Genomic DNA, 15,051 nt, shown 5'->3' on the forward strand with positions numbered 1-15,051 from the left:
TCAGGTAATACATGTGGTTTATTTTAAAAGGGGTTAGATGGAATGAGCTGTTCATTTATATTTACAAAATACATTTTGGAGGATTTTTGATTATGAAACATTCTAGGCAGTATAAATAGATAGCGCTTCCTAATTTTCAGAAATATGTGATTAATTTCCTTCTTCAAGTAATTTGAATTTGAAAAAAAGTTCTTAAAATCACTTTGAACATGCCAAATATATTTCTTGTACTTGTGTTTTTGTGAATAGTTCTTATTACTATATATTTAATGAAATCTCCTTTTCCTTTTTCCCTTTGATTTCTTGTATTATTTAAAATAATTTCTTTACGGCTTTATTTATTTTTGCAACTCTGTCTGATTGTGACATCAAGCCATAAATATCTGAAGTGCTAGCCTTGCAAAGACATTTGATTTAATATGAAAAGGAGAACTGTAGAACTTCCTAAGGACACAATGAATTCAGCTGAAGAAACTGAAAATATTAAAACATTTTTTCATTACACGAATTCATTTTTAATTTCAAAGGTAAGATATGTAATACTTACAAATATATATATTGAGTATTCAATCTTTAAAAAAATATCCTTTCTCTGTGTAACATTTCAATGGATTGAGCCTTGAATTAGGGTTGTAAGTCATTATGGTTGTAAATCAAGGCATTCTTGTGACTGGTAGTAAATTCCCAACCTTTTCCATGGCAGTTGTTAAGCAAATGCCACAGTCATTAAGTCAATGCTGCAATTAAGTAAATGTCCTAAAAATTGAACAAACCAATTCAAATGAATGGGTATTATTTTACCTGAAATTGGAAAGAGCATCACAAATAGTACTCATGAGCCCATTTATTCAATGGATTGTAGAACTGATAATATTTGCCACTCATGAGAAAATTACCTATATATGTAGACTAAAATTACCTATATATGTAGACTTTGCATGGAGAACTGTAATGAAATATGGTACTCATTTATAGGAAATATGATAAAATGGTAGTCCTATAAATGTATAAGAAGTATATACATAATTGCATATTATTTGCATTAGATAAGTATGTATAGAAATGTAACTGTTTACTATTTTAATGAAATAAACCATACAATTTTTTGGGGTCATACTTCTGTTTCTCCATAATTGTCTTTGTGTTTTGCTCCTTTTCTTCCTCTTTTTTTTGTTATTAATTAGAAAGCAATAAATAATAAATAAAAAAGACAACTCCTGAAAGGGTTCTTTTTTAAAAAAATACAAATGTGGCTCCTTTCAGCTGTTTCCCCCAACAAATAGACTAAACCGGGGTCACCAACCTTTCAGACCTCAGGGACCACTAAATTCATAATTTTAAATCTCGTGAACCACTAATATGATCTGCCTAATGACCGGCTGGGTGGGCGTGGTTAGGTGATCATGTGACTGGGTGGATGGCCAACTCGATGTCACTCATGTCAAGGGGCACCTCGCCAGCCTCTACTTGCCCCTCCCCTCCCAGCCACTCCTTGCCTGCCCATCTGGGCTCCTTAGGGCTCCAACAGGAAGCAGTTGTTGGAGCTAAGTAGCCACCATGAGAAAGAGTTGGCAAAACAGCTAGCTCAGTTCAAATTGGATCTGGCCAAGAAGGAGGCTCAGCAGAAGCACCTCACTGAGGACTACGAGCCTGGGCTTTCCAAGCAGAGGGAAGACCTGCGGGGTGCAAGGCCTGGTACAGGTGCCTGGAGTCTCAGCGGGCTGAGATGGTCAGCCAATTCCAGGCCATGATGCAGTCCCACTGGAACAAGGCCCTCTTCTCTTTGCCACCAGTGGCAGTTCCCTCCAGCCTTTGCCAAAGCCCCACACCAGGAAGCTGAAGCAGACCACAAGTCAGAATTCCGCCCCCCTCTGACCCACACAAAAAGACCCTGAAGGGGGAGACTTTCTGCAGCAACACAAACATTCATTGCACATATCTGTCCCAGGGTCTATAGTTTTAGGACCCCTGATTCAGTGCAATATAAAAAATGCAAATAATTTTTCTGTGGATCACCAAAATTTTCTCGCGGACCACCAGTGGTTCACGGACCACCAGTTGGTGACCGCTGCACTAAACAAACCAAGCGATCTAGAGGGATGTAATTTTACTAGCTACCATCTGTGTTGTAATATTTATTTATTTATTAAATTATATCCGCCATCCATCTTGATCTCAGGAAACATTACAACAGTACAACATGTGGTTGTACTTCTATTCCTCATCAAGAAGGATACAATTATTAGTTGTCATACACAATCATGCTCCAAAGCACATAGTTCTCTGGAGTCCAAATATGATTCTCTGTATAATCTGGCATATTAAAAAGCTTAAATCTGTATTACACCTTCTCCTTTTGTAAATGTTGTGTATTTCTTTCCAGATCATATTTACTGCAACCGAGTTGGGCGTCTTCGATCTGCTGAGGGAGTCGGAAGAACTGCTATCATGTTTGACTGTGGCAGAACGCTTGAAGACCAGTCTCACTGGGATGCAGACGCTGAAAGGTCCTGAAAGTGGAATGGAAGGATGGCAAAGGTGATCCTGTTAATAGGAGGAAGCAGTTATAGTTGTTTTAAAATGATCACATAGCATACTTTTCTAAAAAGTTAGCATTTTCCGGTCATTTTTTCCTCATTCTTCTGTTTTGATTTAGTCATTGTAAAGTAATTATACATAGCTAATGAGTTTTGCTTACTAATTTATTTTCTTATAAATGCTATATGTAGAGAACTCAGCCAGTCTGCCAGCCTGTGACTTATTTCAACATTGTCAGCAGCCCTTCTTGGAATGCCAGATCAAATGTTTTGGGATTCGTGCATGGGTGAAATCCATCAGGTTCTGACAGGTTCTGGAGAACCGGTAGCAGAAATTTTGAGCAGTTTAGAGAATTGGCAAATACCACCTTTGGCTGGCCCCAGAGTGGGTTGGGAATGGAGATTTTGCAGTATCCTTCCCCTGCCATGCCAACCAAGCCACACCACGCCTACCAAGCCACGGCCACAGAACCGGTAGTAAAAAAATTTGGATTTCACCACTGGTTTCATGACTGAAATAAACTGGAATAAACTGAAACTACAGTTCACTTACAATGAACTTTATGCTTTGCTCATCTCAAAAGTATAAGGAATTCAGAAATGGTGTTTTGAAGCAATTTATAATAAGCTTTCATTTTCAGACCTTTATGGAAATACAGAGTTTGCTGATCTCTTTCTGACTAAATCAAGTCCAAAGTCTCAGTATTATTCCATGAAGTTCTGTTCTGGACACACATATCAAGTATTTTAATACTTACCTGAAATTGTGAGGTAAGGAGAGACTATTGGTTGAGTAAAAATCTTTTCACCAAGGGCAGTTTAGTGACCAGTCTTTCTTTCTCACAAGGATTGGGAAGTTGAGTCCTCACTCAGGGATTGCTGTTATATTTTCCTGATTATTCACTCATATATTCTAGAATCATCTTCGCTCAATACAACATCGCTTTGCGAGTTGACATTTGCCTGTTTTCTCAGTTGTCTCTCTTGTGATCAAGGAACTAATAATCCCTGCATAAATAGATTTTCTGAGGTACTATTCCATGCTGTACAAGAGATGACGTTTCAACACATGGTAGTGAGCTGATTACCCACACCCGGTAGTGGAATTCAGCCAGTTCGCACCCCTTTGGGAGAACCGGTTGTTAACTTTCTGAGCAGTTTAGTGAATTGGTTGTTGGAAGAAATCATTAGGGCAGAGAACCGGTTGTTAAATTATTTGAATCCCACCACTTCCCACACTCATTTCCATTTGGACTTTCCAGTGCGGCATGTTGCAAATTCCTTTAATGAAAATTGAATTCTTGAGAAATGTTTCTGGAAAATATGTCTCCACACATGCACAAGCATGCCTGCACACACATACAAGCTAACTTGTAAAAGGGTGCATCAAAACTTTTAATGTGATTAAAAACTTTAAATTGTTTCAACATTTCTATTTAGAAAAATACTTTGAATATGAAAACAAACCCCATTTGATCAAAACCAAAATTCAGAGTTTAATGATCAATGTGAAAAAAAATCCTTCAGAAGATATGGTAACAATCTGCTCTCTTGGTTAAAGGAATTTATTTGGTCATCATACTATTTAATAATAATAAAAACACAAGTGAAACAAGATGGACATCAAGATCTCAGTTCAATTTACTCTCTTTCTAGCTTTCCATTACTGTTTAGAGCCTGTGGTATTTTTGGAGTAACTGCAAGTAATATTATTAGCTATTTGAATACAAGCACTATTTGATGCAGAATATAATAGAAGAACATAGAACAATATAATCACTAATGTCATATATTTTACTTTCAATTCTTTTAAAAAACAAACAAAAAATTCTGCTATAAGGATGGAAACATTGAGATTCTGTCCAAACACGGCATTTCTCCAAAAGATTATTATGAACCTCTGCTCAGGTAAAACTAGCATTTTTATGATTTTCCTATATAAAGATTGGGCAGTTTTTCTTTGTTTTTCTTAATTTTTAGGGAAAATATATCATATTTTCCTATCTCATTTAAGAAAAAAACCATATCTAATGGGGGGTGTATGCACCTCTGTGCATGCGCCCCGCCTCCCCATACATGCCCCTGTCCCCATGCATGCGTCCCACCCCCGCACATGCACATGCATCCCCTGCATGAGCCCCCCCGGCATGCGTGGCAGAGACCCAAAGACCAGCTGGCTGGCGGGAGGCACATGCACATGCGCAGTGGAGGTGGGCTGGGGCGACGATTGGCATGCCCGCAGAGAGGGCTCTGTGTGCCACCTGTGTTCTAGGTTCACCACCAAGGATCTAGAATGTTGGACTATTTTTGAGATCCTTCCAGAACAGCTGATCCTAAAGCACATATTGACATATTTAGCCATTCAGTTCGGAATGCTCAATGTATAAACTGATCATATAGAGAATAATTGGGAATAATTCATCTAGGTGCATATGGACTACTAATGCCATCACATTCAGTTCAGATATTTAATAACCTGCTTTTTAAAAACCAGATAATCAACACAAAAGACTGCAGAAACCATGGCCACATAATGAAAATAATAATTCCAGCTTTATTGTGAGATGTTAATCAAATTGTATTTCATTTAATTGTATGTCTGTTGGTCATCTGCTAGTGCAAATTTTAATTCTAGATCAAATGAAGGTGCTGAAAGCATTTTCAAGTTTATGAATGAGACTTGGACTCTGTATGGAAAATAAGTTTTATCTTCATTTGATCTTTCTGGTTTTCAGCTCATTTATAATCTGGATGGTAAGTACTAGAAGGTCTTCATTATGCTCCTTATTTGCAATTTAATGTGATATGGTAGTCAGGTTCTATGAAAACATGTAATTTCCTGATTGTAAAAAGTAGAGAGAAGGATTCTATCCTGTGTCTTCCCTTCCTAGAATTTAAACATTGATTGTAAATATCAATTTTAAAATGAATTATTTTATCAGTATTATCATGATCCATGAAAGAGCTTCGTGTTGGTGTTAAAGGGAGCAGGCTAGAAACTGGAAGACCAAGAGTTGTGGTCCTGCCTCAGGCAGAAACCCATCTGGGTGACCTTGGGCCAGTTATTTTCTCAGCTCTAGGAGGAGACTATGGCAAATCAGTTCTGAAATCTTGACAAGAAAACAGGAGGAACTTGTCCAGGCAGTTGCCAGGATTCAAAACTTAGTTGAAGGCACAAACAGAGAAAAAAAAAATGTAAAACATAATAGAATGTAGCAAAGATCTACATTTACTGTAGTAGAGTTTTTAGTAGAAAAGATCCTTGAATAGTTCGTATTAAGTTTGGAAAATGTTTCCATAGTCAGAATGGAATGGAAAAAAACAATTTATAAAATGGATACCTTGCATAGAACTGTAAGCAATAGAGAAGATTGGATTATTTTCTGTTTAGATTTTATTACAGACACAGAATAAAAGTAAGATCTTTAGTTTTGATACAGCAAAGTAATCAGAGAAGAAGTGATGTAAAGAATCACTGGATAGGAATAGAATGAAAAATAATATCTAGTAGGATATATTCTAAAATAAATGAACTCCTTAGAAATAGTAAAAAGGTAGTGACAAAAATGTAACAGTGTAGGACAATTAATCAGACAACATATTTTAATGAATATATTTGTTTAAATCACAATATTATGTACCTGCTTAGCCCAGCTACTAAAATCTAAAGTGATAGAGATAACGAAGAAATCTTAATAAATGTTATAGTAATTACAAATGTCATTACAAATGTTGACATACAAGATGTTTTTCTTAGTTCCTTTTCTTGCATTTTGGTCTTCTTCAAGGATACAGTGGTAGCTTAGCCAAGGAATTAATTTCAAAGTACCCAAATTGTACTGTGAAAGTTTTTGATGTTCCTGAAATTGTGGAAAAATCAAAAAAATATAATGCATTTTCAGATGATTCCCAGATCTCTTTCCATGAAGGTAATATGTGTTTTGAATCAATATCTCTGCAATTTTAAAAAGCACTACTGAAAGAAGCTAGTAGTATTGTAGGGACACAAGAGACCTTATCAATACTTATTGATAAGGGATAAGTATTGTAGGGACTTTTCCCTTATGAAAGGGAAAATCAATTCTTTTTCCAAGATGTCCTACCTGTCCTACCTGTCAATGTCAATGTCCAACCTGTCAACGACTAGCTTCAGCTTCAACCACAACAATACATGAGCAAATAATAAATACAAACTCAAGGTAAACTGCGCCAAACTCAATTGCAGAAAATATGACTTCAGTAACAGAGTGGTCAATGGAATGCACTACCTGGAATGCACTACCTGACTCTGTGGTTTCTTCCCCAAACCCCCCAGTTTAACCTTAAACTGTCTACTGTTGATCTCACCCTATTCCTAAGAGGCCTGTAAAGGTCGTGCATAAGTGCACCAGCATCCCTACTGTCCCTGTCCTAATGTTCCTTTTTATTCTTACTCTTTTCATGTATTCAGATTATGTTTATACTTTTACCTGTTTCATATATATATATATATATATATATATATATATATATATATATATATATATATATATATATATATATATATATATATATATATATATATATATAATTTATTTATTATCATATTTATAGACCGCCCTTCTCCCGAAGGACTCAGGGCGGTATACAGCCAGAGTAAAAAACATAAGATACAAACATTAAAAACAATTTAAAAAGATATATATAAATTTGGCCCCAAAGTTAAAAAACAGTAACAAAACATATTAAAAACATTTAAAAAGCATTAAGCCAGCCCGGCTTGCTGAAAAAGGAAGGTCTTCAGGGCACGGCGGAAGGCAACGAGGTCTTGAATTCTTCGTATCTCTGGGGGCAGTTGATTCCAGAGAGCAGGTGCCCCCACAGAGAAGGCCCTCCCCCTGGGGGCCGCCAGTCTACATGGCTTAGCTAATGGCACCCTGAGGAGGCCTTCTCTGTGGGAGCGCACCGGTCGGTGGGAGGTCGTTGGTGGCAGCAGACGGTCTCGAAGGTATCCAGGTCCTATGCCATGGAGCGCTTTAAAGGTGATAACCAACACCTTGAAGCGCACCTGGAAGACCACTGGGAACCAGTGCAGCTCACGCAGGAGAGATGTTATGTGGGAGCGCCATGCAGCTCCCGTCACTACCTGTGCGGCTGCATTCTGGACCAGCTGTAGTCTCCGGATGCTCTTCAAGGGGAGCCCCATGTAGAGAGCGTTGCTGTAGTCCAGGCGAGAGGTGACGAGGGCATGAGTGACTGTGCACAAGGAATCCCGATCTAGGAAGGGCCGCAACTGGCGGATCAGGCGAACCTGATAAAAAGTCCCCTTGGCCACAGCCATCAGATTTTCCTCCAAGGACAGCTATGAATCCAGAAGGATGCCCAAGTTGCGAGCCCTCTCCGTGGAGGCCAACGACTCGCCTCTAATAGTCAGTGATGGAGTCAACTGACTATATTAGGATGCCGGAAACCACAGCCACTCAGTCTTGGATGGGTTGAGCCTGAGCCTGTTCCTCCCCATCCAGATCCGCATATATGCTTGACAAATAAAACAAACAAACGAAGAAAGAAACAAATAAATAAAATGATAACAGGCTTTGACAGAGTCCTACTTTGTTAAAAGGATTATTCTTTTTACAGGGGATTGTTTTAAAGATCCAATTCCTGAAGCAGATCTATACCTATTACCAAAAGTCATGTATAATTGGAGTGATGAAATGTGCATCCAGCTTCTAACAAAATTATTCATGGCCGGTAAGCCAGGTAGGCATATTTACATTTCTAGAAAGAGAAAAATTGCCATTTTTGAATGGGAAGAAAACATCATGATTGTTAGCTGTTCAGCTCTACCTGGCAATGGCTTGGGATAGCTATCAGTAGCTGCACAAAAAAAAGCAATTGTAATAAGTGAGGGCATGTGGGGCAGGGAGAAGGCCTGGGCTTTCTGGATATGATGCAATGGGGAGAGGTAGGCTGGGGCCTCCCGGGCCATGGCAGCTTTGTATGTGCTGGAGGACTAGGTTAGGGTTAGGTTGTTTTAATTTAGTTTCTGAACGTTTTGTTACCAGACTAGGTAACATGATCCCTTTATTGTTAAATTGATTATTAAACATAATTCCCTTTGTTTAGCACCATTGTAGCTTTGGACAGTCACTGAATATGCTGGTCATAAATTGAGGAATACTAATAGTGGGGAAGAAATAATGTTGATTCTAGGGTCTGTTGCCAAAATAGGTGGTAGCAGATTTGGAGATAGAAAGGTGGAAGTTTTCTACCTAATAAATTAGAAATGAATCCATTTGCGCTAGGTGGCTCAGTGGCTCAGACACTGACCTTGTCGATCAGAAAGGTCGGCAGTTTGGTGGTTTGAGTTCCTAGTACAGGTCTCCTGCGTGAGCAGGGGGTCGGACTAGATGACCTTCAAGGTCCTTCCAACTCTGTTACTGTTACTGTGTTACTGCACATACAATATGTGCTATAACACTTTTCTAAATTTATAATCTCCTGGAGGCAAACTTAAAGCACAAACAATATTTCTTAGCTATTAAATCTGAACTCTGAAAAGAAATTTTATAATTACATTTTGGGTCACATTCTCTAACCAATACTGAATCATGAACCAGTATACTGTGGAAACCACTTCATCCCATAGGTGCCTAAACCCCCTATATCAGTGATGGCTAACCTTTTTGCCATTGCGTGCCAGGAGAGGGGGGGTGGGGGAGGGTCGCGCATGCATGTGCCCACACGCATGTGTGCGCAACCCCCTCCCCCATCCCCCCCTGCTCCTGGCACATGATGGCCTGGTAGGCCCGTTTTTCTTTCTTTACCTGGCTCCAGATCCTCTCTGTGTATCTGGGAAGGGCGAAAACAGCCTTTCCCACTCCCTTGGAGGCCCTACCGAGGCTGAAAGGGCCCATTTCCCAACTCTCGGTGGGACAGGAAGTGACATTTTTTTGGTGTCCCCAGCCTCCAGAACCTCTCTAGGAGTCTGTAGGAGCCTCTCTAGGAGACTCTGGAGGCTGGGGACAGGAAAAAACGTCCCTGTCCCACCGGGAGTTGGGAAATGGGCCCTTTCAGCCTCCGTAAGGCCTCCAAGGGAGTGGGAAAGGCTGTTTTCACCCTTCCCAGATACACAGAGAGGATCTGGAGCCAGGTAAGAAAGAAAAACGGGCCTTCCCCACCCCGCCCCCAGGCCCTCCAGAGGCAGGAAACAGCCTGTTTCCCTACTTCTGGTGGGCCCAGAAGGCCTGAAAATCAGCTGGCCTGCGCGTGCATGCACCCCAGAGCTGAGCTGGCATGCCCACTAATATGGCTCCATGTGCCACCTGTGGCATGCGTGCCATAGGTTCACCATCACGGCCCTATATATTATGAAATCTATTAATTTCTTACCCTTTTAAGGCAGTGAGAGGCCATTTATCATTGAATGTATGCCAAGTCCAATTGAGAAAAGATTGCTTAGAATTTCCATGATGCAGTATAAGCAGAGTGTCAGAAGCAATCCTGAGTTAAGTGGGCTAAAATAGTATGTGTTATGGGTTGGACAATGGTGAAGGAGCTGCGGCTTGGTAAAACATTGCAATATCTTTCAGGATCCAAAGAGGCTAAAATAGACCATGGACTTAGCCTAGGAAAAAAGAGCCGAAAACAATGTTGTTAAAAGAGGGGCAAAGTTGTGGGAGAAAGGTCACAGTCTCAGCAATGAAAATGAGGTGGTAAGAAAAGCACTCCTTTTCTAGGCAACTTCTTCCTGAATTAACCAAATTACTTTTGCAAAAGGTAGTGGAGTTTTAGTGGTGGAACCAACTATTGATGAAGAAATATTGGGGCCTCTTTCTGCTCATTTGTTCTCCGTTTTAATGTTGCTTCATTCTGAAAGAAAAACTAGGAAAGCATCAGAGCATCATACGCTCTTCAACACAGCTGTCTTTAAAGATTTTCAGTTCAAGAAAGGAAATGTCTTTGATGTCATTTTGGCCAGAAAATAATATTCAGCTTGCTTTATTCCTACTAAGGGTTAAAATAAAATTCCAATAATAAAATTGCTTTTACTATTGATTCTAACCTGCGAGTCTATAGATGTATCAATTTACTATAGTAACCCTATTATCTACCTACTAGCCCTACTTTGTATGTACTTTGAAGGAAGGTAGGAATTTCACAGCAGATTCCATGTATGTTTGTCAGACCTACAAGGTAGACCAGATCAGAAAACTGATTCCATAGGCACATGAGAATTACTTTTTATTACAGTAAAAGAATCTTACAAGACTGTTGGTGTTTTGCCTTCTCTCTCTAATGCAGGGGTCTCCAACCTTGGCAACTTTAAGCCTGACGGACTTCAACTCTCAGAATTCCCCAGCCAGCTTTGAAGTCCGCCAGGCTTAAAGTTGCCAGGGTTGGAGACCCCTGCTCTAATGCCCCATTTCATCAAGGAGAAATCAGACCAAGTCTCATTTCCCAAGGCTGAAGGGATGCTTCTGTTCTTGATGTTTTTGTAACAGATGAATACAGGTAGGCCTCAACTTGCAACCATTCATTTTGTCACCGTTTGAAGTTACAACACCACTGAAAAAAATGACTTACGACAGTTTTTTGCACTTACGACAGCATTCCCAGTCATGTAATCAAAATTCACATGAATTGTTTGACAACTGATTCATATGACCACACTTGGAATATTGCATCCAGTTTTGGTTGCCACTTTTTTGGTTGTAAAAAAGATGTTGAGACTCTAGAAAAAGTGCAGAGAACAGCAACAAAGATGATTAAGGAATTGGAGGTTAAAACATATAAAGAACGGTTGCTGGAATTGGGTATCTCTAGTTAATGAAAAGAAGGACTAGAGGAGACATGATAGCAGTGTTCCAATATCTCAGCGGCTGCCACAAAGAAGAGGGAGTCAAGCTATTCTCCAAAGCGCCTCAGGGCAGGACAAGAAGCAATGGCTGGAAACTAATCAAGGAGAGAAGCAATTTAGAACTAAGAACAGTTAGAACAATTAATCAGTGGAACAACTTGTGGAATGCTCTAATACTGGAAGTTTTAAAGAAAAGTTTGGACAACCATTTGACTGAAATGGTATAGGATTTCCTGCCTGAGCAGGGGGTTGGACTAGAAGACCTCCAAGATCCCTTCCAAATCTTCTCTTCTCTTCTCTTCTCTTCTCTTCTCTTCTCTTCTCTTCTCTTCTCTTCTCTTCTCTTCTCTTCTCTTCTCTTCTCTTCTCTTCTCTTCTCTTCTCTTCCCTTCCCTTCCCTTCCCTTCCCTTCCCTTCCCTTCTCTTCATTTATGACTGTTGCAGTGTCCTGTGGTCATGTGATAACCTTTTGCAACCTTCTGAGAAGCAAAGTCTGTAGGGAAGCTAGATTCACTGAACAACCATGTTACTTAACAACTGCAGTGATTCACCTACAACTATGGGAAGAAAGATTGTAGAATGAGACAAAACTCACTTAACAACTGTTTTGCTTAGCAACAGAAATCTTGGGCTCAATTGTGGTTGTAAATCGAGGACTGCCTGTATTCTTTTCAAGACCATCTCCACAGCTCTCTATAATGCCCCAGATTTTGCTTGCAAATTCAATACAAGATAGTCACAATTCCCCAAGGTTCGTTCCAAGGCTGTGGCTATCACAAATCAAAGGCTAGAACAACAGAATGATATTTAGGGATTTCTTTTAGTTATAATTTCCATCTTCACCCCAATACAGCTACAGGGTTTAATTGATCTTGGTGTGACGGGTAGTTTAATGGAATCATCCACTGCATGCTAATATGAGGTACTATTATGTCTACCCTGCTATGCTTACATGTGCTATGAATGGATGATTTTTTTTAATGCCATTGGAGCACAATTACTTTCTACAATTGCTTTCACTTCTCTTGATCCTCAGGAGTTCTTGGAATTTTATTTTATTTATTTTATTTTTTTAATTTGATTTATATGCCGCCCTTCTCCGGAGACTCAGGGCGGCTTACAATGTGCTAAGCAATAGCCTTCATCCTTTTGTATATTTATACAAACTCAGCTTATTGCCCCCACAACTGGGTCCTCAATTTACCTACCTTAGAAAGGATGGAACCTTGAGCCTGATGAGATTCGAACCTGCAGTAATTGCAGGCAGCTGGTCTTAATAACAGGGTGCTTTAAACCACTGTACTACCAAGGCTCCTATTTAGCTTCCCCCCCCCTTATATTTTCAAGTAGTTGTGTGAATGGACAGACAACAGACTTGTAATATAAATATTCATTAAGTCCACAATAAAATGACCTACAGATCCATGTGATTTCTGCATTTATTTCTTTGTGTTACTGTGTCTATGAGTATATTCAATAGTTTCGTCTCAGCTTTTTAAGAAGTATCTAAATATCTCATTTATATTCATGGATAAATCCATCCATGGGAAAAAGACCCTAAAATATTTCTCTAGGCCACGATGGGTCAGGAGTTAAAGATGCTAAGCTTATCAAACGGGAAATTGACAGTCCGGATTCGAGACCTGAGTGCGGCATGACAGGATGAGCTCCTGTTACTTGCCCCAGGTGCTGCCCACCTAGTAATTTGAAAGCAAACAAATGTGAGTAGATAAATAGTACCACTTTGGTGGAAAGGTAACAGCATTCTGTGCCCTTTGGTATATAATTATGCTGATCATATGACTATGGAAATGTCTTCAGAAAATGGTGGCTTCCTCTACTAAGAAATGGAGATAAATACCGCCCCCTAGAGTTGGACACGATTGGACAGGGAAACTTTTATCTTTCATTTTAAAATATTTAAATCAAATACTGCAAAAAACATGCCATTCACAGATAATCCAAGTATAAAAATGAAAATATATTAAAATTTTGAGGGTCTGCTTACCTGTAGGTGAACTTAACCGTGAGCTTCTACAGGAATAACAAATTACTCAGAATGTATTGTGTTCATCTCTTTGAATGGTGTGGGAGTAGGAATGGATTTCCAGAGGAAAAATTGCAGACTATCAGAACCAAGAGCACTACTTAGGTGACCCTGAGGACACATAAACCTCCAAGTGCTTCAACGAAGCTCTAAAAGGATGCAAATTATCAGCTATCTGCAAGGAATATAAATCCTTCCATTCCCCACTACCCTGTTAGAACTGAAGAAGCTTCTTGAATGAGAAGTGAAAAGTCTTCAAAAGAAAAAACAAAGTCCAGTTGCCTGCTGAAAAAGCACCTTTGGAACACTCAGAATGTATGTGTGTATAATTTTTGGTCTCTGTGTGCTCGGTTACATGTGCTGTGTATCTCATATTTTTAGTAAAGTACAATGTTAGAAAGACCTTGCTAGAATCCTTAGGAAGTGGCCTTCTATAATAGTCAGAATTTGATTATCTTTGTCTGGAAAAATCAGTCCCAAAAGGACCATATATACATGGTGGAACTGATACTGCTGAATTTGATAGTTAATCCTGATTTCCTTCTTAGTGCAGCCATGTTTCATGCTACTATTCTATCTATTTTAATGTTTTAATCCACTAAAAGCTACTAAGAGTTTCATGTAAATGTGCAAACTTTGAGATAAAATGATGATGATGATGATGATGATAACAACAACAACAACAACAATAAATAGAATTCAATAATCATAGGAAAAAAACTAATGTCTTCAAGGACCAAGGTATCTACTTGCCATACAAGCCATTAATATTCCTGATTACACAGGAAATTGATAGCACAGAAACTTCATTGAATTACACCTGGAAGCTATCTGGCAGCCAGTACAGCTTGCATATCGGTGATAACTTATTAGAATAATGAGATATCCATTCCACAGATGTAGTAAGGGTTTGCCACTCTTACAGCCACAATGTAGGTGTCAGCCTTGGAGGCTGACTTGGAACCCTGACAGTAGGCCTGAATAGCAGCTCACCCTGTCCAGTAGAGTTCATCCCTTATTGACCACCAGCAACAATCTAGATCAGGGGTGTTAAATTCACATTTCACGGCGGCATCACGTGACATATGCGACTAATAAATAAATATCAGGACTTTCCCCCTTTGCTAAACTCGGCATGGGCATGGCCAGCGCATGATGCATCCAGCCCATGGGCTGGGAGCTTGACAGCCTTGATCTAGATGTCTCCACTCCTATGGATCAACCATGCAGAAGATCAACAGGGATAAGCCACAGCTCCTTCTGAAACTGTTCTGAAGCCATCAGTCTCTGGGCACGGATCAATGTAATGGGTCCAGTCTCCCTGTAGCGGGTTGTGGCATTAGAGAATACAAAAGAAATCAGAGCATGATCAAACCATGACAAAGGAAGCTAGACGAGCTCTTCCAATTTCAGATCACATCATCACTGCTCTGACAGGAATACTAAACCTGCAGTGTGACCACTGCAGGTTTAGGAAGATATAGAAGTCAGGTTATGGATGATATAGAGGAGGCTCATGGCTATCATGGAAGCCATGAACTTCTGAACCACCTCAGATTCTATTTCTAGAGAAGGCAGATTAAAATACTCTAAAACTATAGGTCAAGGAAAGTCCACTGTTAATC

General features: G+C 39.5%; 1 protein-coding gene across 1 annotated transcript; it reads left to right on the plus strand.

Annotated features, from left to right (window-relative positions):
- Window positions 1-455: 455 nt before the first annotated feature.
- On the plus strand, window positions 456-13,425 carry LOC117673710 (acetylserotonin O-methyltransferase-like). Its single transcript, XM_087871567.1, has 7 exons — window positions 456-527; window positions 2,384-2,507; window positions 3,179-3,279; window positions 5,273-5,291; window positions 6,326-6,466; window positions 8,157-8,270; window positions 13,394-13,425. The coding sequence occupies exons 1-7, from the start codon at window positions 456-458 to the stop codon at window positions 13,423-13,425; spliced, it is 603 nt and encodes a 200-aa protein (XP_087727693.1).
- The last annotated feature ends 1,626 nt before the right edge of the window (window positions 13,426-15,051 follow it).

Source organism: Pantherophis guttatus, chromosome 5 (genome assembly GCF_059756535.1).
Source record: "Pantherophis guttatus breed Tessera chromosome 5, ASM5975653v1, whole genome shotgun sequence".
Taxonomy (NCBI): Eukaryota; Metazoa; Chordata; class Lepidosauria; order Squamata; family Colubridae; genus Pantherophis; species Pantherophis guttatus.